We start from the raw sequence: 24238 nt of genomic DNA on the forward strand, positions 1-24238 counted from the left end.
AATAAAATGATTATAAAAACTAGACAAAAATAAAAAATATAAATTAAGGGAAGGACAAAAAGAAGTTGGAAAATATCTAACTAACTTTCACACAATCACAAGACTGCAGATATTATTATCTCACATATTCTCCATTTATTTATTTATTTTTTTTTAATTTAACGACTAAATAAATACTTAACATAATGAAAAATTTAATACGAAATAATAAAATAAGATAAAATATTATTATATAGTATCGGTTAATACGATTTTTGGTTAACACACATATAAAATTGTGATTGTCTTGCACAATTTATGCACATTACTTTCCCATTTGAGACATTGAACAGTAGCAGGACATTTAATCTGGCTTTCTTACCATAACTTCGAACGTAATATTCACAGTGTTTTCGGGATGTGTTGTAGGGAAGCATCGTACATCAACGGAATTATTCGGTTAAAAGAGTTGCCCGATAATATGGAAACAAAAAGTTTAAAGGATTTAGCTGAGGTAAATATCTGAAGATTTGCCCTCGAAAAATTTGTAAACTCGAAATCGCCTTAGAAACAAACCCCAAATTGTATGTAAATTCTTATTTTATGGATATTAAGTATAATCGGTACTCTCATCATTTCTTCTTTTGTAGTATTTTTCAATTAAAAACGTCAGTTTTCAGGCAAACATTTTTTCCGAATCTTGGGAAATAGGAAATGCTAGGTTTAATTTTTAAATTGAACAAATTCACAATTCTCAATCGTTGAGAACAGTTTTTCAACTTTTTAGAAACAAGTCAACATGCTAAAGAAAGCCACGGCGCATCATTAAAGTAAGAGAAAGAAAGGTATTGTAAGGAAGGGGTTAAGACAGAGGCTCGGTCGGAACGATTTCCAATAGCTTTCTTTCTTGGGTGAAAATACCAGTCAGCGAACCAAATGTTCAAATCAGAATATATCAAAAATTGCGCCCATTAACTTAAACACAAGAAACAGCACAAACAGGTGGATGGGACCATATTTCAAAAAACGATCCGAAACTGATCGGTATAATAAGAGATGGGTGTATCTAAAGCCTTTCTTGGTGTTACATTCAAGATGGACAGACGGACAGACAAGTTTACAAGTTTAGATTCAGGAAGCGATTCTGAATCAGTATGACAAAAGATGGGGATATATGAATCATCCCTTGGGGTTACAAATGTCCGTAGAAAGTTAATATATCCTCGTACCACAACGGACGCAGACTATAAATCTGCTTAGATTAACATGTCGAAGATATTCTACGTTATTCTCCGCAGAATGTTGTTTTGTATATACACATATATAAAAATCGAAAATCTTGCACAATTAATAACTGTAATAAGTTTTATACGATATATATATTGTATCCATATTATAAAGATCTTGTGTTAACTTAAAGATTTCAGAGATTTTAACAGCACATATATATTAACAGGGACACAGATAAAATTTAATTTGTTACGAAAACATAATTTTTAGCAAATTTTACTAAGTAACGTATGCCTTGAGTATATAAATTTCTTTGACCCACTCTCTGTCATTCTTCATTTCGGATTTTAGAGATCCAATAGAACTGGTTTGGCCTCTTTTGCACATTTTAATAACGACTCCATTAATTTCAAAAATCCAGTATCCTTGGGCTTTTCAAGACCTCTTTGTATGCGGTTTTTCATAACAGCAATGAATTCACGATTACTTAGTTGATTATCATCTAGAACGTGTTAAAAAGAGAGGGATTTAGAAAACTCTGTCTTACTTACAAGCGATTCGTACTCACTGTTATCATCGAATATTGTAAAGACCACACTAATCACATGATCCGATAAATCAACTTTGGCCACCGTTTTAGCCACATGCTTGAGCGTAGCCTGATCGATGGAAGCACCGGCAATATGATAAAATGTTAAAGCCGTATCGACATCGGCGATGTTATTAATAAAGTGAAAGAAATTTAAATAATCCGTTTTAGTGATGCCTAAGCTGTTCTCGCGGAAACGTTTTTTAACGCGTTTCAGCTTGCGTTGGCGCTTTTTGGCATTTGAACCGGCATAAGCCAACAATAGCTCGGCAAAGTCGACTTCGGTAATGCAACCCTTCTCATTGGGATGCTTACGCTCAAATTCCAAAGAGAGAATTTCTCGTTGTAATTGTTGTTGGAATTCCAAGAACTTAGTAATCGTAAGTTTCTTATCCAGATTGAGGCCAAAGAAATAGGTGATCAAGGCCGAATTAACACCCTACACCAGATCAGAAGCGCGTAAACACAATTGTGAGCAGAAAAAAAAAAAAAGATAAAAAATGAGTTAACAAAATCATTATTAAAAGGAACACAAGTGATAAAGTCGAAAATGCAAAGCAGGCACGACAAAAAAAGCCTCAGATGGTGCTTATCGGTAGATTAAATTTCAGTAATGGTTTGCATGTGATTATGGTTCCCAAGCATCACAGTGAATTGATTCGAATGTGTTGATCATGACATATGTGTAGAAAAATGTGTTTTTTTTTTTTGGTTTTTTTTTTTAATTTACATTTAGATATACCTTAGTAGACTTTTTGATTTTTGAGCGAGAGAGTATCAACAAAAAGGTGATATTGATTGTTAAGTTTACATATACACGTAGAATTAGACGAAAAAAAAAAAATGGATAAATAGAATAGGATTGAAAATTTTAACAGTTAAAAATTAAAAAAAAGGTAATGTTCATTAGTTTCAAAGAATTATCATTAAGACAAAACAACGACCATTTTATAGATATGTACACAAAAGATGATCGATTGGATGGAAAAAACTTACCTTAAAAGTATTACCGGTATTGGCATGATCGCGATGCCGACTGCCAATACTGCTTTGCTGTCTCGCCAGGTTAGCAACTCGTTCAAATTCTTCACTGTCTACGTCGCCGTCCCCATTCAAATCAAACATTTGAAAAGCAATTTCAAAATGACGACGTGACGCTGAAACATATATAATATCGCGTATGATACAATATATATGAAACTCTTTCAGATAATTTGATTAGGAAACATGTGATAAGGAGAACCGGCCTCAACGAATGACACTGAATCATTCGTTATGTTACCTGATATGAAAGGACTCTCATTTCATTTAACCCGCTTAAAATCCAACTTTGTTGCAAGCTTTAAATGAGTTCCCTTACACGAGACGGAATTCGAAAAAACCCACCTACGTTGCCCAAATAGGCCGCAGTTATTTCCTATCTAAAATTCTATTTCTTCCTAAAATATTACAAATGAAACGGTTTTGCAACACAAAAAGGTTTACTTTTCGTAGGAACAGTTATATACGGGGGGGTTGAAAAAATCGTTTACATAAGTTTAGAATAACGAAATGATATCACATAGCGATTTTTGTCGAGAAATTTTCGTGTTCAATTGTTTCATTTTATGACTTTTCGAAAATGTGGGGTAATCGTAATCTGAACCGTGGTTTGTTCCAGTCCATTCACAATAGAGTTCGTCCCTGGACAAAAACATGGTGTAGAAAATTCTATCACAATAGCCCAAAAATATGCGGCCTGAACGTAGCAAGGAAAAATACTTAGAAAGGCTTCAAGCGGACAGACATAATTAAATGGGTTCAGAAAATGATTCTAAATCGATCGATGTAATAAAATGAGGGTCCACGTTAAGCCCTTCTGAATGTTTCGTACATCCGTCCATGCAAATGCCACAAGTGATGTAAGGTGTAAAAATTTATATATCCCCTGTCAAGAAAGTCTGCCAAGATGTAACAAATGGAAGCTTGTTAGTTAATCACCAAAATAGGGGCGATATTCTGCAAGAATATTGTGGCATTTGTGTGCCACTCACTACGTTTTCTAGTCAACGGAGCACTTTCCTAAACCATGTCCTTTTCATATCCTACATCACTTGTGCAACACCCACAAGAATTCGCAATAGACACAGCTTCTGTTACACTGAAGTTTTTCCGTCCGACCGTCATTCTTGTTCTCTTATGTCAAACCTACACGCAGTAATTCTTGAGATATTTTGATCAAGTTTAGCACAGAGACATGTTTTGCCCTAAGGGCGATAGTTATTGGAAATGGATGGGATCGAATCGCTTTTTCGACATTATCCATATAACGCCTTATGTTGGAAAATCGTTATATGTGTGACTGTAGGTGGACTTTGCTTCACTTTACTGCTTTTCTTTTGTTCCAATTTGCTTTCAAAGTACCAATCGGACCAACTCGTAAATATATAGCCTCAAAATGGGGGAAAAAACCTACTAAACACTGTCCTTTCTTTAGACATAAAGAAATAACCCGCTTCTCGTCAAAATCAAATAGTAAGTCTCCAACTCACAATCGACACAGTGATATACGAGGATATAATTGTTCATTATCGCGGTCCTTCTCTAGCAATTTCGTTAACGAAATTTTACTGCCGACAATATATGCAGCGTATGGAGCAAAATTCTCAACATTAACTCAAGCAAGGCCGACATAAATCGTTGTTGTAGCTAAACGAATTCACAAGTGGCTTTTTCCTTCTGTTCACGAGATCTTAAAATTAATTACCTTGAGTACGGTGAATTGAGCGATGTTTGATTGAGAGATGCTTACTAAGGAAGAGCCGACTAAACTCATAGGATTGATTATATAAGTGGATGTCAAAGTAGTTAATTTCAACGAAGGGCATATTTAAATAAACTTCACATGTAATAAAGATTCACGATGGTGTGCAATGTTTTTCTCTTTTTTTTTTCGTAATTATTTTTCCTGTAATCCGCAAATCACTTTTTAAACTCTTGTGATTGTTTGCAGTGCATATATTATGCACTTTTGTGAAAGATAATCTCAACCCGCAGCATTTCTCTTGAACTTTATCCGTTTAATATTTAGTTTATAGGTTCTAGTACTGCCCATAATACTCCCCATGCGAATGCTTGACTCAAAGCAATAATTTCACTTTCGATTAGAAAAGCTATTTATAATTCTCAAAAAACATTTTTATTAACTCCGCCTGAGTTGCCAAAGGCGAGCAAATTCGACTTCAATGCAACTTCAATGGTCGTGAGTTCGAATCTCAAATGCGGTAGAGTTTTTAATAAAAGCCGATAGCCTTAGATGCTAGTACTTTTAAGAGTTTACTCTTACAATTTATTTCTCTGGCGAAATTAATAATAATAATAATAATAATAATCATTCGGCATTGCTTCTGCCTACTAACTTACTGTTTCACTATTTTTAAAAATCGCCAATTTAAGATAATTTCCATTCCATCAGTTGCGTATAAACTTCAGAGGTAAAATTTTCGCTAATATTAATTTTCAAGCGTATGAGATAATTGGGATTAACGACCACAAGTTTTACCAATTTATTCAATGGAATTTAATTTGACGGTATTTCGGTGGGTAGAACAGTGAAGTAGTGTAGTTTAGCATCTGGAGCCCTTTATAGGAATTTTGACGTCAATCTCGTTTAGAAAGATGGCGATACTGTCTTCTCTTCTATAAGAGCAATTGCTTTTGCGCTGATTGAAACTTGTGGGAACAGTAACTAGCAGACTAAACTGCAGCGGAATGTTCCCTTTGGCGAAAACGTTTAGAAAAGCCCTTCCTTTGCTAGTAACGGACTATTACCGAGTATTGAAATTTCTTTCCTTTTTTGTGTTCTTTTTTAGAGAGGAGAACTTGGTGCATACAAAATATTCGTCCATACAATATTCGTCATTATAGCATGTCTTGATTCTTATGAGATTTAATTGTTGCCTTCAAGTTTTACCTCAACTCGTCTTCATTATTTGCCAAATAGTTTTCGCAATCCCATTAACTCGCTAGTATATATGCTTACAACTCATTGTTTATTCCCTTGAATCGTTGTTGCATTTAGCTTTCAGGGAGCAATTGTTTCACTTTTCACCTCTCATCCATTTTTAGGTCAAACATTTTACGCACAATCGACACAAGTTCTCTAATTAGCACTTTCTTAACACAATGCCTCACTACAAGGAAGTTGTTCAATCCTTTAAAGTGCCTTTTTAATTAGCTCACTTTAATACTAATATATTTCTCACAAGTGAGCGGCCTTTTATTATCATGAATTAATGCTTGAGTTTCCCGCTCGACAATACTCTTTAGAAAGTATCCTTTAATTTTACTACAAACAATGATGAAATGAATTTTAGGAAATGCAAACAATTGATGGGATTGCAATAAAAAAAGAAAGAATTATAGGAGAAAAGATTCAATGCTGATTCAAAACTGATTAAATTTGTTAAATAAAATAATAAATTAGTTTTTCTTTTCGAAAGTTGTCGATTAAACGTTTCTTTTGCTTTCACTTCTTTGCATATAAATGCAACAAATGTGATTAAAATGTCGAATCAAAACAAACGAAATAAAATTAAACGGCTGAGATTGGGGAAAAATCTAAATCTTGAACAAAAAAAATAAATAAATAAATAACATAAGCGTGAAGAAGAGCGAGCGAATCTTTGAAAAAAAAAAATAAATAAATAAATAAAAATACAAAAAAAAAAAAAACTGAGCTCAGGCCTGCGCAAATTAGACGTTGAACTGATACAGAAACAACGTCATCATGCTATTGAACGTTTTCTCTTTATCTTACAAGTGGTACAATATGTGATGAAGGAAAACGCGCGCCAGGATATTGCAAAACGATTATTCGGGAAAACATTAACGCGAACACAGCAGTTTTTAACGGACTGTGAACGAGTCAAGATTGCAAGAAGAGGATAAACGCGGAAAACTATACACAATTAGTAACAACTCATCAAAAAGAGCAGTAGTGTGCCTGTGTATATGAGTGCGTGTGTATTGTAGTAGTGAAGTGTGAGTAAAATTAAAACCAAATAAAGCAAACACGCTACAGATTTCTTCTACAGGTGTAGAGAAAAATGTACGTTTCCATGGCAAAAAAAAAAAAAAAAAAAATTTAAAAAATTTCAACGAAAGAAATAAAAGAAAAACCACAAAATTTTGAATATAAATGTTGCTTACACGCACCGTAGGGTAGTTACAAATTGCCGAGAAACAAATTTTTACATTTTTTTTTTTTTGCATTTTGAAATGTTTTTATTTCAATCCTATACAAATTTTCCATTTGACGATATGTTTTTAAGCGTAAAGCCATTATAAAGAGATGTTTTGTGTTATATGCAACGCCCTATATTTAAAAAAAAAAACAAAAAAAAAAATCCTTTTTGGGCACCAAGAAGGGGTGTTTGCAAATTTTTCTCACTTTTTTTTTTTTTTTTTAATATGAAATAAAAAGGAAAGAAAAAATGCTATAAAAGTTGCCTGCGTCATAAGTTTGTATGTAAGTTTGTTGCCAAGCGCCAAAGCAAAGTTTATGGCGTTTAAGCGTTCATTATGTTATGATTTAATGAAGGACCCTCATCGCCGCTCCCCTTAACTCCCCAGCAACACTGTCACTATCATTTTAATAGCCATGCTTATAAGTAAGAGGGAAAAGTGTAGGCATTTGTTTCTGTATACGGCGCTACAAGTGTTTCGTTAGCAAGCAAAGAAAAAGGAAAAAAGGCAGATACATAATAAAATCTTTTTAATGCTTGAAATAAAAGGACCAACAACAACAACAACAATAACAATAACAACAACAAGTGTGTGCATATATACATAAATGTACGCGCTTTTTCCACTTCACATATATTATAATGAGTTGTAAACAATGGCCTGCAGTTCAAGTGCAGCCTGCGAAAATTCTTAATTGTTAAAAAACAAAATTATTGGTTATAGGAGGAAAACGCACTTCGAGCAAAGTCGAAATTTGAAATTTCTTATATTTCATATTACAAGGCTTTTGGTGCATGGAATTGTTTCTCTTTTACTTTACTGCTGTGTAAATCCCAAGTAGTCTATGGTAAGAAGTAATATGGACCTAATAGCGTACACTATCATCAAGTATTAATAGACACAGAAGTGAATTGATCAAATGTTGTATTTTGAATTACTTAACATATGCCTTTTATTGCGGCGGCTTTGTATAGGAATTTCAACTCATTTGTAGTATCCAGACAGGTAACTAAGTAAGTAACAAAGAAACCGCTAGTCAATGATTTCAGGTCAATAAAGTTTCATCTCTCTGTCAGGCTGTTCTTGCTGCCTTTAAAACCACCAAATTTGGAAATATAAAGTACACGTAATATCAGATTTGATTGACGTAGTAAGCAAAGAAGAAGAAAATATTGCAATTAATTTTTGTGCTCCTGTCCATATGTAAATCTCCTTGCAATATCTCTTCCATCAAGTTTTAAATCAATATGACCTTTAGGCTGCGAACTACAAATCTTTCATCTTTGCGATCGAGCTTGTGAGATGAACATATCGATTCTTATATTTGGTCGTGACAAAAGTGTTTGCGGCGAACTTTACATATATCTGGACTTTTCTTCGTAACAATAAGTTCGTACGGATGCTGCGCGACAATTGACGAATCTAGACGATTTATACCATTTATTATTAACGAAAAATCTGATACAATGGTCCAATTGTGCCAGTGATAGTCTAAGTTTAGATTCATTTCTTTTGCAAGCCAGACCTTGTAATCTTAACAATTCTGATAAAATAAATGGCATTAAAGTAGATTTCAAATCTTTAGAAGAGCTTGAGAGAGCTTAAAACTCGCAAGACCAGAGGTATACATTTCACAATAACGTTAACGGGAAAATAGTCTAAAAAAAACAAAACAATAAAAACTCCGAAATCAACAAATCCCGTCAGTCCATAACGCGTTCGTTGTGGGCAGGCATGACCTTATCTGAGAAGTGGAAATGACTAATCGCTACTCTATTATCATATGGTCTGCGCTTGTGTTAATAATTGTAACGTTTGTGTAGATAATGTTAACCTTTCAAATGCGTTAACATTACATAACATTGTGACGCTTCTGACGCTACACTCGAAATACAGATTTTTCCATTGTTTTACGAAAGTAGCATCTCTAAATATTATCCTACGAACTTATTGATCGACGTCGCAAGTATATATGTCCGTAATCAAATTTGATATTTAACTCTCAGGCCGAGTGTCGTGGTTTACGATTTCGGATTATCGAATGTATAAGGATTACTACTCCACGACTTATAGAAGGCGAACCACATTGAGATACCTATTAAGTCCATAAAAACATGAACAGTGACAATAGTCATCTGCAAGGAACATATATATCTAACATCTCTAAGCTTCAATTTTCTTAACTCTCTATAACATATAGCTTTTATTCCCACCACTGTAAGATGGGGGTGTACACCATTTTGTTTTGTTTTCATAATGTATGTAAGACCCAAAAGGAAGCTTCGGAGATCCTACAAAGTATATATATTCTTAATCACTGTGAAAATCTGGGTTGATTTAACCACATCTGCCCGGGTGTGTGTCTGTGTGGAATTGTTAGCACTCTTCTGGTCGCAAAAATTAAGATATCGCCTCAAAATTTAATAGAAACATTGGAATGGAATGGAAGCCAGCAGTAGAACAAAATCTGAACGCAACTCCATTTTTTGTTAACAACAACTTGTGGGTTTTGCTCGTCACTCAGAAATTATAAAAGGTAAAAAGAAGAGATTTTCCACATACACTTTACGAAACACTCTACTCTGTCTTTACGTACAAAAAAAGGAAAAAGTCGGCCATGTCCACATAAAGTTATAAATGATTGCATTGTCCTCTCCTCACTTTTTCCAGGTTTCATGCTTATTTATGATATCGTTTCCCAGATAGTTCAAAAGCAAGTTTCTGCTTTTTCCAAACTGCGAAACGAATCATAGGTATATTGAAAAATGAGATCGATTGGGTTGTATTAGGCATAGTGCAAGCCCCCTCAAACTAGCAAAGACAACTTGCTCTTTGCAATTCCTATAATGAATATTTGATTTTATCTCCTAAAAATAGGCAACAAAATTCATTTCTATCGATTACAATGCATATACGCATGTATATGTGGTACGACAGGCATATACAAGGTTCAATAAAGTTAATAATCTTCTTGCTGGTTGCCGTTTTCTATGTAACATTTCTGTGCCGCGAATCGCAAACCGCTTATGAACTGAATAAAGTGAAAGCTGAATCGTCAGGTGTTGTGCATTTACAGCCGCAAACAGGGGTAATTCAATCAGTAATATTTAAATATTTTAGCCTTAATAATTCCCATTTAAGTCCAAATTTCTCAATCTAATACAGAGTAAATTGAAGCCTCCAATTCCGAAACTTGACTCAGTGGAATTACCAGGAATTAATAACGTGATAACAACATTCAATCCAGTGTACGAGTATTCAGAGGAGATACACGCCGCCATCGAAAAAGAGTTGAAGCAACGTAATTTACATTTGCGGGAAGTCTGTGAACGCTATCAATTGCAATTTGTCTATCCACCGAATCCGCGGGAATTTTTCATATCACACGGTCATAGCTTAATATGGTGTAACGTATTTAAGGCAGCTAGTAGCACATGGTTGTATTATTTTAATATATTAGGTAAGTGAAAATGCAATTACTGTTATCTACTGTTACTAACTGTTAAAAGTATATAAAAAAATCTTTTAATTTTTCCCTCTAGGTGGTTATAATGTGAAATTTTTGCAACAAATTGTTTATCAGCCGTTAGAGTTGGCCCGTAAACGTTTTCCTCGACCAGAACTACCGGAATTGCTCGAAAGTCTTCCCTATTTGTTATCCTTTCTTTTTGTTCGTGATCCCTTCGAACGAATTGTGTCCGGATATCGTAATAAACTGGAGGATTGTAAAAATAGTTATTACAAGTCTTTGGCTAAGCGCATAATAAAACGTTTCCGTAAACATCCAATCGCAGGACGAACAAAGAAGTGCCCCACATTCCAAGAGTTTGTGCAATATCTAATTGAACAACATAAGCAGGGGAAACCATTTGATGAACACTGGGCTCCCATATATAGCTTTTGCACACCATGCTCGATAGAATTTAATATAATCGGTAAATTGGAAACATTTGCTCGAGATTCGGAATTCATAATAAGAGAAGCTGGCTTAGAATATCTCTTATTGGACAAGTTGCCAAAAAACAAATTAAGTCGAATAGGAAATCTAGCTAAAGGCGGTAAAACGAATATTTTAATGAAAATATACCTATCAGAAATCAACCGGACAACCTTCGATCAACTCTTAAACATATACCGTTGGGATTTTGAATTATTTGATTATGATTTTAAAAAATATTACGACTACATTATACCGGATGTTGTCGAGGATGCAAAGAATGCCACTTTAAAACCAACGATGGATGTGAAAAATTATACCGCAACGAAAATGTAAAGAACATGGAAACCAAATAGTATTAAATATCGAAATCACACCCGAATTTCTCTATATATATTTTTTTATTATATTATTCTTTATTGATTTCTAAAAATGGAAAATTTAAAACTCTACCAAAAACTGTAAGCTAAACCAGAGTCATCCCAAGTACCTTAAAAAAAAAAAAAAAAAAAAAAAACTCAAAATACAAACTCATTTGAGGCAAAATCTAAGAGAACCAAAAATTTTTATATAAAGAACTTATCTAATAAAAAGGATAGGCGTTTTATTAGCAAAAAAAAAAAAAAAACAGATGGAAAAATGGATTACAAATTTTAATTAAATATATTAAAAGAATGATTTAAGTTATAAAACACCGACATTAGTTCGGCTTGTAATTGCTTTGTACATTTGAGTCGCACTTCCCCTGTTTGCTTTCTATTTCTCTTATTTATTTGTTCATTTCTACATTTTTATCGCATTTTATATTTCATCCCCGTTCTAACAACACTTTTAATGTTTGATGAATTCTTTCAAGTTGAAAAAAAAGTAAAAATATAACATAAAAAAAAAAAAAATTTTTTTCATATTTACACTACGAGAAAAACTACAAATTTAACCTATTTCAGTATACAAATTAAATTTTATGAATAAAATTAATTGTAAAAATATATTAATAATAAATATTTGAACCACCTTCTTTTACTATATATGATATATTCAACGAAAATAAAAATTTAATAAAAACTATTGTTGTTTTTCATTGAGAAATAATTTCCCTGAATAAATTAAAATAATTTTGACCGAATTTAGTCTTTAAACCTGCGCGGATTTTGAAAAGCCATTCTTGTAACGTTTCGCTTACAATGTACAAAACAGAGGACACTCAAAACGGCATCTTGAGAAAACTGATTGAACATAAATCCCAAATATTACAGAATCACGACGAATGGCGTCTGGCCACTTGCTTATTCTATGGTGAATGCTTCACGACACGTTCTGCTTAACCCCTTAAGCCAGAGCTATCCTTTAAGCTAGGAACCTTGCTTGTGAAAATAAACTCAAAACTGTTATAGTGGCTGATAGTGTTCCTGCGTTAAAAGCTAACCGGAATCACTGTTATTGTCACTAATAATCTATCTGTGTTAAAAGCTATCCGGAATCCCTGGGCTTCCGGCTGGACCAGAAATACTATCGCAACATGAGATGACAAAATTAAATCGCTTTGGCAACTTGGTCATATTGGTTAATTGGGAAATGGACAACATGCTGATCGAGCAACAACATCATCGAAAAGTTGCACCTTCAAATAAATATTGGAAAGAAAATTAAAGGAAAAAATTATGGAAGGGAATCTACGAAACTATTAATAGCTACGGCCCACCATTAAGTACTTTGCTTCGACATGCTTAATACAGTTATTCGTACAGCGTATTTTCAAAACAAGGTGTCATATGAGAAGTGGCCCCATCTGAACGATTTCCAACAGCGTTCGTGGGCCAAACATAACGGCGTACCAAATTTCGTCAATACTTTTTAAAAATTATGGTCTATAGGTTGAACACAAAAAAGAAGAAGACGGACACACGAAGAGACATGGTTAGGTTGACTCAGGATATGATTCTGAATCGGCCAATAAGTGGATCTATTCTCAAGTTTTTCTAAACTTTGTTGAATAAAACCTTGCATCAAAAATTATATTATTATAATAATAATAATTATAAAATAAGGCTTAATAGTGCTGCCGAACTATGATAGGTTCTTAAAGAACAATCTCTTTCACATAGCCATAAATTTCCTGAATTAACATTGATGTGCGCTAGATAGGGGCAGTGTTTAATCAAAGTCGAAAAACATTGCAAATATTTACCGACCGTTAAAACAACAAACAAGCTAACGATATTGTTTTAACAGTTATCTTTAATTAAGAAACGAAAGAAAATCGCTAATAAAAAAAATGTTCTACACAACTCTGCCGTGCCCATTGAAATATTCAATCATGTCTTATGTTCAATAACCACTAGATTCTAAATCGATATTTTCAACAAATATATAGCTTGCTGCAAAGTACCTGTAACCTGGGGTATCCATGTGGAAAACACGCCTATTTTCGGCCTATTTTAGGACAATAAGCAGTCAAAACCGAAACAATATTTTTCGGTGAAATTAGCAAAATTTATAATTGATTTTAAGGAATATTTATACTTGTTATTTCTCATACTTACTCGATAACACGGTTAGTAAGAAGATATAATCCGAGAATGTTATTAAGCCGTACGAACCCAATTTGTAGAATATGCTATCTTTCTCCAGCTTTAAATTTAAACAATCGCCAACAGACTTTAAGAAATTGAAGGGTAAAACAAGTGCACACAAAGAAAGAGATAAAAATAAAGTAATATTTTAATTATTACGAGATTTTAAATATTTAATAAATATTAGGAAAATAACTACAAGTTAATGTATACCTTTCCAGAGGCTTGCTGTATGTAGGATGATATGTTTGTATATAACATTATGCACGTTTATAGAGAATAAGTATATACAAGGAAATGCATGAAACAGATAAGTAAAATAGAAAAAGTTAGAGCAGTGGTGGCTTCATAACACAATCACACTTGAATTAAATTAATTGTACGGGATGACAAATATATATATATATGCAAGTTTATGCATTGCTATCAGTATTAAAAGGAATTAAGTTTTTTTTTCTAATTAGTCTGGAATTAAAATAACTAAATTTCTTAATCTGTTAGCTTTAGGTTAAATATCTTTATTAAATTATACTTTATTAATTACCTTTGGATCATAGCGTTTGTATTGATCTAAACCCAAACCTGAAATATGAGAAATAAATAGGAAGAAAGTCTTAGCCACTCAAAAAATGAGATTTATAAACACATCGAGTTCATTATATATTTAATTTATTAGTTAATAACGCCAACGTACCCTCTGGATGCTTCATTCCAGGTGTCATGCTTGTTAAAAAATCTACTGGTGTCATAAATATCTCATGACGATCATCAGCGGTGGGTACTTGTATGGTAGCGAAATAACGAAATACTTTGTCAGGCGTAGAAAATTGTCGAATACGATTTTCATATTCAATGATCTGGAGATGCGAATACCCAGAGCAAAAAATGAAGACTTATTTATTAAAGCATCCAAAATTAATACCATAAAGACGGTTTCAAAAAGTGATTAAAATGAAGACAAACATAAGGAAAACGTAAAATCACGAAACTGCTCTGTTAGGTCAGTTTTAAGAAAATCCCCCATTAGTTGAAACAAAGAAATAAAAGTAAAGCAAAACAAAGCGTTTAAGCCCGGCAAATCCGAGCACTAAACACCCCGTACCATAGTTTAAAATGAGGATTTTAATAATATATTACTTGAGCTTAAAAAAATAAATTAGCACGGCCCAAACTTAGGACAGTGGATTTATACGTCAAGCAAAAGTTCAGAGTCAATTTTCGTAATAAAATCCTAAAAATTGCATCTGGTTCCCGTCAGTTTAATATGCCAAACGACTAGCTTTCATCTACTTTTGCCGAGAAACATTACAGATGGCATGTTCTTCATTCATTCAAGGACTTTCTCCAAATGGAACTCAATATAAAAATGACTTGGTCCAATCTATTTTAGCATGATTCTTCTTAAGCCAAAACATATCAGTGTACCAAATATTAACCCGTGAGTTGACAAGAAATATATATGGATAAACATCGGACGGTTATAATGTACCATGCAGTGCAGAGTAAAAAGAAAAAAATTAAAAATTTACCGTCAGGTTGTTTGAAGCAGGGACAAATTGAACGTAAAAAATCGTCTGGCGTCATGAGGATGGCAGTATGTTCAGGTGCGATTAAACGTACTGTGGCAAAATAACGAAACACTTTATCTGGCGTCGAAAACTGACGTATACGATGTTCATATTCAAGTATCTGAATATTTTTAAAAAACGATAGTGACAATTAACTTATGAAAAAAACCTCTTAAAAAATTAAAAAAGTTAAAACCAATTAAAAAATATAAATTAATAAATGAATATCTACCTTACGTTCCCTAAAACCAACTTTCTCTTTTTTCGCTTTTGTTGCTTTGACGGCTTCTTTAGATTCTTCATTTTCCGAATTATCATCATCCTCGTCTAAAAGTTGTTGTTGCTTATTTACTCTATCCTCTGTTACTATTGTTTCAGTATTTTTTCGCTTTTGTGAAATTTCCGTATATTCCACCCCAGCATCAGCATCAACTTTGGGCGTAAGCATCTTTTTGAGCCTAATTTCACCCGGAGAACGTATAAGTCACAAACTTTGAATGATTTTAACATTAGCAAAACTTACTTTTTGAAATCTAACAAACTTATAACGACTAACGAGCCCACCACAAAATGAAAGATTTTAGTAAGATTAGGTGTTTTCTCCTCTTTATGTCCAAAGTTCTTGTGACCTCGACTGTTCCATAAAACGTTATTTAAGGGACGGTTGATGAATCCTGTGGAAATTGGTGCTAATAAACTGAAGGCATTTATTACGGCATGATGTTGCTGCCGACTTATTAGAACACCACATTGCCTTAAAACGGACATTAGCGCGATGTTTGCCGAACTTAAGCGTTCCAAGTGTCCTAATTAAGCCAAGTTATAAAAGAACACTTTAAATATCCTGTTTTATGAAAACGACGACTTGATTGAAATGGTTGATTTTGCTTCAATCAGCTGATGGCAATACAATCAAACATAAGAAATAAAAACAATAAATAGCAGAGGGCAGTATCGACACTGTTGCCGCGATCACTAACATACGTCTGAAAAAGAGATGCTGTGATGAGGTTTTTGGGATCCTATGTCTAAAACGTAAAAAAACATTTTAAGTGAAAGCGTGAGAATCGCATACATTTTAAAGGTCCCACCACTTTATCTTTCAGGTCATCGCTTTCTAATGCAGGGTGCAGTAACAAAATCGGAAACATAAATAACAAATTGAATTAATGCTATCAAGCTATAATGTCAACAAAAATTCAAACATGCAATGCGTAAACGCGGCGCTGTCAAACTATAAATTATTATTAAAGTAAACTAAAAATTACAGAAACCAGTTTTTCTTTGCTTTTCCCAATAAAAAATCTTTTAGTTTAATTTCAATGTTTGGTGCTATTCGACAATTTGTTTTATAGTTTTCCTGTTACAACTTGCGGCATTGCCAGCTGTTTTTATATATTTTTACAAGGATTGCATCCTTTAAGAGAATCGAACCACTGAAATGTTTTTAATATGTTTTTAAAAGATTTCGAAAACTTTGTACGACGCAATTATCCTTTTTTAAACTCTGGAAATCATTGTCATACAGACCGATTTCTTCTCTGGAGGTTAAATCAGCAGATGAAAGACCTAGGATCAAGTAAAAGTTATAAAACCTCAAGAATATACTTTATTCGATGGGTAAGAATCGACACGAATAGTTGAAAACAAATGTTTACTTCTCTCAACGCTTCTGATAAAATATACCACTCAAAGCTTGCCTAAAGTCGCTTTAGTTGTATTTGAGTCACCTTGAGAGGAGAATAGCATTGGCTACTGCAGTCGTATTAATAAATCTAACATTTGTTTTTTGAGATGATATTTTGAAGGGCTTTCGTACTACAGTCCAAAGTTCTCTCAGAAAGTAGACGCGGACATTTTAGTTCAGATAATGGAGAGTTAAGTGGTATTCAAATTAAATACAAGTGTCTCAGAGTTATGTTTATTCTGGAGCTTCTTGCACCCCGATTAACTTGAGACGAAACGTTTAGCGAGAATAGTTCCTGTGAGAATGTGAAAATACATTCTTTGGTAGTTTGACTTGGACTGGCATATCGTAACACACCTGTGCACTAAAGATTGACCCCGAGTAAATGGAGATGTTAACTTTTCCCCGAAAATGATCGTAAGAGTCCATATATGAGTATTTAACCATAAATAAATATATATACTAATATACGAATTAATTTACTGTACAGAGTTAAATAAAGAGCTTCACGGTCCGAATGTAAATTTCCAGTCATATCTATATGTATAATAATATATATAACATTAATGCAATTCTCAAAGATAACGATATTATTATATTCATTCTTTATTCGGGTCCATTATATAGGTTTAAAACATTAATATAACTGAGTTTATTTTCGGTTTCATATAAATCTAATTAGGAATCATAAGATATTGCTTTATTTTTTTTTAAAGACATCTAACAAAAAAAAGTTAACTAAAAATATATCAACAACTATCTTCGGGTATATAGCTCGCAATAAATATAATTCATGGATTAAAACGAACAAGCAGATGGCATCCAAATACGCGTATTTCGTAAATGTGTATACCTTTAATTGCTCTACATAACAAACCATAAAAGCTGGATGAAATAAAATAATTTTATACAAAGAAAATACGAAATTTAAGTTTAGGTAAGGTTAAGATTTGCAAGCAAATGTAATTAAGCCAGCGGTTGGCCCATTTTTACTTTTGAAATAAATGGAAAGATGAACAATCAACTAATCTCAATTGGACTTAAATTTGTGGCGATCTGAATGAGAGTTATTCATGAAATCAATTGTAGATGAGCGAGGCAGTGCATTGCAAATCATTGTGTACAATAAGGAAAATAATTGTATGGAAAAATAAATCGAAGTTAAGTAACAACATATGCCAATAGTAAGAAAGAGATCGAATATTGCCGGCTTAACACGATAAATATTTAAATTTGCGTTATGCCCTTCGTATAGCATGAAGTCTGGGTCACGACCTTCTGGCTTATCGTAAATGATCTTAATATTTTGTAGATATTTTTCAAATCCATTCTTTAGGTCGTTATTATGCAAAGCCGAGCGCATATTTAAGTACGTCTTAATCAAAGTGGAATTTATTTGCATCTCTCCTGATAGTATTTCATACACCTCGCCTTCGGTAGCGTTCAGAACAGTTGAACTATAAATATATGTCGATAAAGTTTCAGCTATTATTTTGGCGTTGATTGCTGCATGTTGGAGTATATCAGTTTCATTACGTTTAAAGATTGTGTTACGTGTGGGAGATTTGGCAGAGCTAAGTGCAGACAATGTAAACGCCGGCAACCGTTTAATGCTAAAACGTTCGTGCTCCCAAGCCAATACTTTATCAGCTAAATTGATTTTCTTATGCACACCTTCGATCGTAATGTTATAATATTTTAAGCCAATAATCTTTAAATACTTAAAAAAATTGCTTAACGGAGTACTTTCTTTGGGCGGCTTCGAAACGTGTAAAAACAATGTGTTATTTTCTTCCGCCTGAGCAAAAGCTTCAGTTATGGTGTCCAAACATAATACGAATTCGATATTTTGCAACTGATTGTTTTCATCTAGCCATTTTTTAATCCCCTGAAAATTCAATATTTGTCCAGATTCAGACAATAAAAACAGCAGACGGTACTTTGGTATGGCATTGGTCATATTGTGTAGTTTACTGAATATGTCGGCTAAAGCCATCAAAACGGCAGCATCAACGTTTAATGGATACTCGTTATACAAACCGAATGTTTTAAGGTGAGCTGCTATCACTATTGAAGGCACTTTACTGCTTTGTTCCAGGTTAACTTCTGCGCTTTTTTTAGGTTGCTTGTACGGAGCTAACTCGCCTTGAATTATGGGAATTTTTCCGTTTTTATTTGCCGTATGACTAGCACCACTAATCACGACTTGATAACCGTTCGCTGATATAAAATTAAAAATTTCACTTAACGCTGAATCACCACCTGCTCGGTTATTGTGATGATTTTGCCTGTTCGTTACCGAAGTGGAACGTGTTATATCGTCAATAATGTTTTCTAATTCCGGATTGTAGACGGAGAAATATACCGGTATTGAAATAGCCTCTGCCATCATTGCCTGTTCCAGCAAATTGATGTGATCTTTCTCTTCTCCCGACATGGACGCAACATCTTGCGGCAGCAATAATACCAAGCCACCAGCCTTTTGACGTATTTCTTTCAACCCATCTATCGTCATATCCTGAAGACGAGCTACAATGCAATGCCGCGCTGTTTTCCAGCTATATAAAGACCTAGCCTCTAAAGTTAACGATGACGACCGGCAACCAAAAGACACCCCATTTAAGTCAAATTGAGTCATACGATGAACTGCAAACTCGCTGGAGGCTAACACTGGATTTGACGAACACAAGATGAGAATGGGCAAAGTCAATAACAGATAGTAAGGAAGACCTCCGCGGAATATATCAGCAAAATTATCAGCTTCTTCGAACATTTTTCTACAAACGCTATCCAGATAGTTTGATGGCACCTAAAACGTCAAATTTAAAGCGCGTTTTAGAAAATGTAGAATATTTCTTATTAATAGATGAGCCGAAAATTTGCCTTAATTAATAATAGAACATGCCGTGTGCTTCACGAAAAATTAGCGTTACCGGATGTCGGGAAAATTTGAAAAAAGTGGAGACAGCATATCATATGGTCAAACCACATAAAATTTCTGTTCGCTTTTCAAGCTTTGAAATGTTTGTATATTCCTAATAATGTGAGGTTTAGTTAGCACCCTTTTTTTGTAAAATTGGCACAGCAAAAGCGAACACCGGAAGTTGAAAATTGGGGAGTACATTGACAATGATGCCAAAGGTAAAATTGCCAACAGATATGTACAATGCACAAGAAGCTAAAGCGATCTCTGAGAAATCGTATAGTTTATTTCTTATTTTCGTTTCTTTTCGAAAAGCTTTTACCCAGATATTTGACAGAATAGCTGCCGTATTTCTTCGTGTTGTGTTATGTGTTTATTGAAAGATTTTTAATACTAACACCTTAGTAGTGTTTAATATGATTGTGTAAACAAGGTACTGTAGTTTGACAAAATGTTGTTTATTAACATTTTTTTATGATAAATATAATTTTAAGGCACGCGAGGTACAAATACGTATTTCACTTTATTACATTTATTGCATACATATGATCTTTTATTTTCTTACCTTTTTGACAGGGATTGTCAATAATTTTGAATTTTTTTTTATTAAATGTCTTCAGTTACATTCCTAACAAGTGGTTACTTAAAGCGAGAAAGTTGAAATAACGTACTCGGTAGTTCTGGTGTTAATTCCTTATTTTATTGATGAATTGAGAGATTCATGCACTTTTATACTAATTTTTTTATTTTTACTTTTTCAAATGTAGTTTTTTAACATTTGCATTATTCCTTGTTTTAACTTCCCAAACAAAATGTTAGTTGCTTATATTTATAGGGAGCTCTTTGTGTTTACCTCTCAAACGATAGGCTAAACCAGGTTCGGCATTTTATGCATATTATTATATGCGGCCTGATAAGCAAGCGGGGCCAGCAAGGATATCATGTGGTTTCGGGCATATGTGGGAGAAACAGTTGACACGAGTAACGATTTTTAAAACGTAGTGCATTTTCAAAATATAGTTGCTCTATACAAAACCTTAAAAAAGAAAAAAAGAATTTTTTTTTTGTTTGCAATTAAAGCTTTTAACATCTCTGCGTTTAAATGAATAAACTTAACGAATATTTTTCCAGGTATGGCCACTCGTTGTTTTCAATGTGCTCAACTTAAACTTAATAAGAAAGACAACCAGTCAGCTGCTAATGCACAGAAAAAATGAAACAGCTCATCTAACACTCTAACGGCCGTTACGTTTTAATTTATACTGATACAGGCATGCAATAGAGAATAAGAAAGTAGTGAGAATTTGAAAAAAGAGTAAATAAAAGCAAAGACATTAAAAAAATAGTAAAAGTACAAATAAATAAATAAACAAACTTAATATACCGCAAGGCATTCGTTGCACTTTTTTTTCTCTAGAAATTTTGCGAATCTTTAGCTCCTCATTATTTGTTATACTATTTATTGCTACGAAACTTCGGTTTTTATTTTTTAAGATAAGTCGTAAAATGTACTACATAATAGGCCAACGTTGATATTGGCTACAATTTTCCATTTCTGTTTAAATATTATTTAAGAAAACAAGGAAACAATGAATTATGTTTTTGAAGAGTGCTGATACAATTATAGTGATGACGTGTGCTACGTCACTGCTAATGAATATTTTAAGTTTATCATTTAGTGCGTTTGCCACTGTACTAAAGTAAAAAAATTTTGTGGCATAAATCTGAGGGTTAATTGCGTTCGTGCATTCGTCATATTTCGCGTCCTTTTTATGTTTAAAAACCTTAGCGTAATAAATTTTTATCTTGATTCTTGTAAATAGAGCTCTTACAAAAACGGTTTTATGTTTTTTTAAAGCGGTTTAAGAAATTCTTCAGGGCAGTTGATATACGTACCATTTACACCGCTTGGAATATAACTCGCTTGTTTGAAGACGCTCGACAGCAAACAGCGAAAGACCAGATGCTCATGTGTGACGAGTGCATCTCCCATGCAAAACAATCATTATCCGTAGCTATCGGTGTAATGTGGACTGTATTTTGCTTATGCGTAGGTACATCCAGGACTAATGGTACGCAGAGATAAAACACCGTGTCTAATATTTCCACGTTTAAGTCAAAAGTACACAGATACTACTTCCTCTACTCTACTGCTCTAGCGGGCTTGTGGATGAGCTGGTTATTCTTCTTTTTCCTACTAAATCTTTACATAGTCGTGGCAAACATTTGAGCTAATGTGCGATATAAATTGTAAGTTACAAGTCTTAGGATCATCGCTGCCCGATCAACCGAATTTCGAAAGTTGATTTTTGACGATAAATTATCATAAATATGGGCACATACGTCCATGAATTTTCGATTGTTAGGTAAGAGGCGAATTTAAAAAACATCGTTCACCTACGGCCCTGTATTAAAAGGGTTCATGACTAATTTAACAGCCTTTCTCAATTTTTGCGACTGTGAGCTTTCTAACAATATACTGTAGGCGCGTAAACGGATGGATTGACGGATATGGGTAAATTATTTTAATATAGGCTATCTTATGTGTATTTGTGGTTGATACAAGGGGGAGCACGCTGCTATTTACAACGTAGTGTACTCAAAATTCGCTTCAGATCTTATTGCAAAGCGTTAATGTTCTTTTACTGGGTGCCTATGGGCTAAGGTAAAGACCGCATACAAGCGTACATGATTCATCAGAAATTTGTACTGATAAACACAGGTGAGCAATTAGCACCGACAGTATGTCCGCGTAAAGCCATTAAAATAAAATTAAGAACACGAAACGTAATTGCTTTTGAAAGGCTCGGCGACGAAGTCCAACGTTAAGGATGACGTTAACTGGAATGAAAAATCTATTTTAAATTAACTTGTTGTAAAATTGCTCTAGATGAGGATGACTCGTATAATGAATCTTTAAGTATATACTCATCTTTTGAAGAGTTGACCTTGAAAAGTTTTGTATTATTGTTCTTATTGTTATTGAGTTGATTATCAGCAGAGTAAATACCGGACTAACTGCCGGTCACTTAGTTTTATGTAATTGGTACGTGGATAAGCGGCATAAAAAAAAAAAAACAAAACTAAAAGAAGGGAATTGTAAATACTCGCTTTTCTTTGAATACTTGTCTAGCAATGGTTAGAAGACAAGAGGAAATGTTATATAGTTTTTACGGGTAGCTTATCGCATGAGCTAACTTTATGGCAGGTGAATGAGTCAAACGTAATCGGTTGAATGTGAGAAAGAACAGGGGAGAGATGGAGAGAGAAAGAGATAGACAGCGAGACAGAGAGATGGGGTCAATTAGCAGAGAAAATCCATCAGACGCACTGTTGAAAGCGAAGCAATTTTATTTTAGCCGCAAACAAATAAAAAAGCAAAAACAGAAATAATAATTACTTAGAATTAAAGCAAAAAATCATTTCGAAAGGGTTTGAAGGATGAAGACAAAAGATGAAAACAAATGGATATTAGGATGCTCCAACTTTGCTAATAATATTGTAAATCATACTAAATACAGTTGTACGGACTGCTTGCGATCTCTTAACGTACAAAGTCCTCGTATGCATGTTACAGCGACTGGTAAAGTGTTGTTATGATAATAGTGCTTTTTTCGTACATAGTTAGGTAAACAAATAGATATCGAGTATCTTGTTTACACAAGTGGTAAGTACGTCAGTCAGAAATGTGCAGCAATTACATTGGTTGTTGTTTTTTGTTAAAACGAAAAGCTTACAAAAATAAAAACTAGAAAATCCTATGTTGTTCGTTTGCATGTCACTTGTCTCTCTTGGTCTGCTTTTTCATCGTATGGTGGTAACTTAGTTTTGTGATGCTATTTGCAACGTTGAGAACTATGCTTACTAAAGCAAATACAAAGTGTTTGAACCGAATTCGTTCGGTGGCATTAAATGTACCAGAGCTATAAATCTGAAACTAGCGTTTGCCTATAGAAAGCCTTAGCTCTCAATCTAGTCACTATCAAACCGACTGAATGGCGCCAGGTTGACATAAGGCAAGAGTTGCGCAAATTACAAACCTTAAAAGTTTCGTACCATAGTATCGAACATGTCGAGTTTTATGCCAAAAACAAGGGTAATCGTCCATAGCGTCGTTTCTTTGTTCGAACGATGAACGGACTATTGTATCGGACTACTACTAAGTATGAAAAGCGAATTTAATTCCAGAATTCCAGGCGTAAACAGTTCATGGATAGCTCAGGTGCACAATCCACATCTATCGCAAGGCCGAATGGTTGTGGCAAGAAAACGATACTCTGTGCTTGATGGGACAAGAAGGATGTAGTCTGTTAAAGTCCCAATGGTATGATACAACACTTTATCGATATGTGCGGTTCGCATTTAAAAAACGCTCAGAATATCAAAAAAATCGTCTCGCAACGGGCCCTTTTTTTTGTACAATTTGTTCACTGTATCTTGGAAACATTCAACTGGGAAATGCTAGTCCATGCGTCTTACTCACCAGGCTCCAATTCTTTCGAATATCACCTGTTTCCATTGATAGT

General features: G+C 33.8%; 3 protein-coding genes across 15 annotated transcripts; 1 reads left to right on the forward strand and 2 right to left on the reverse strand.

The window, feature by feature from the left end:
* Positions 1-238: 238 nt before the first annotated feature.
* LOC119633283 (calcium uptake protein 1 homolog, mitochondrial-like) lies at positions 239-16016 on the reverse strand. Of its 7 annotated transcripts, none has more exons than XM_038026753.1 (10): positions 15626-16016; positions 15335-15560; positions 14229-14391; positions 14079-14116; positions 13748-13762; positions 13505-13619; positions 2795-2955; positions 2541-2549; positions 1778-2237; positions 239-1711 (listed from the first exon to the last, which is right to left on the reverse strand). In XM_038026753.1, the coding sequence occupies exons 1-10, from the start codon at positions 15868-15870 to the stop codon at positions 1557-1559; spliced, it is 1587 nt and encodes a 528-aa protein (XP_037882681.1). In that variant the 5' UTR covers positions 15871-16016; the 3' UTR covers positions 239-1556. The 7 variants fall into 7 exon arrangements, with proteins under 7 accessions (XP_037882681.1, XP_037882684.1, XP_037882682.1 ...); XM_038026754.1 differs by lacking the exon at positions 14229-14391 and adding an exon at positions 15064-15223 and having other exon boundaries at positions 241-1711; XM_038026756.1 differs by lacking the exon at positions 13748-13762.
* LOC119633284 (carbohydrate sulfotransferase 11) lies at positions 6599-11478 on the forward strand. 7 transcript variants are annotated; one of them, XM_038026764.1, is made up of 4 exons: positions 6599-6820; positions 9902-10112; positions 10166-10484; positions 10567-11478. In XM_038026764.1, exons 2-4 carry the CDS (start codon positions 9930-9932, stop codon positions 11295-11297), a joined length of 1233 nt encoding a protein of 410 aa, XP_037882692.1. In that variant the 5' UTR covers positions 6599-6820; positions 9902-9929; the 3' UTR covers positions 11298-11478. The 7 variants fall into 7 exon arrangements, with proteins under 7 accessions (XP_037882692.1, XP_037882690.1, XP_037882688.1 ...); XM_038026762.1 differs by lacking the exon at positions 6599-6820 and adding an exon at positions 6832-6887; XM_038026760.1 differs by lacking the exon at positions 6599-6820 and adding an exon at positions 6961-7000.
* A 1416-nt stretch (positions 16017-17432) lies between the features above and the next one.
* On the reverse strand, positions 17433-19736 carry LOC119633208 (nicalin-1). Its single transcript, XM_038026619.1, has one exon. The coding sequence runs from the start codon at positions 19560-19562 to the stop codon at positions 17820-17822; it is 1743 nt and encodes a 580-aa protein (XP_037882547.1). The 5' UTR covers positions 19563-19736; the 3' UTR covers positions 17433-17819.
* Between the last annotated feature and the right edge of the window lie 4502 nt (positions 19737-24238).

This window comes from Glossina fuscipes, unplaced genomic scaffold, assembly GCF_014805625.2.
Source record: "Glossina fuscipes isolate IAEA_lab_2018 unplaced genomic scaffold, Yale_Gfus_2 2, whole genome shotgun sequence".
In the NCBI taxonomy this organism is placed as follows: Eukaryota; Metazoa; Arthropoda; class Insecta; order Diptera; family Glossinidae; genus Glossina; species Glossina fuscipes.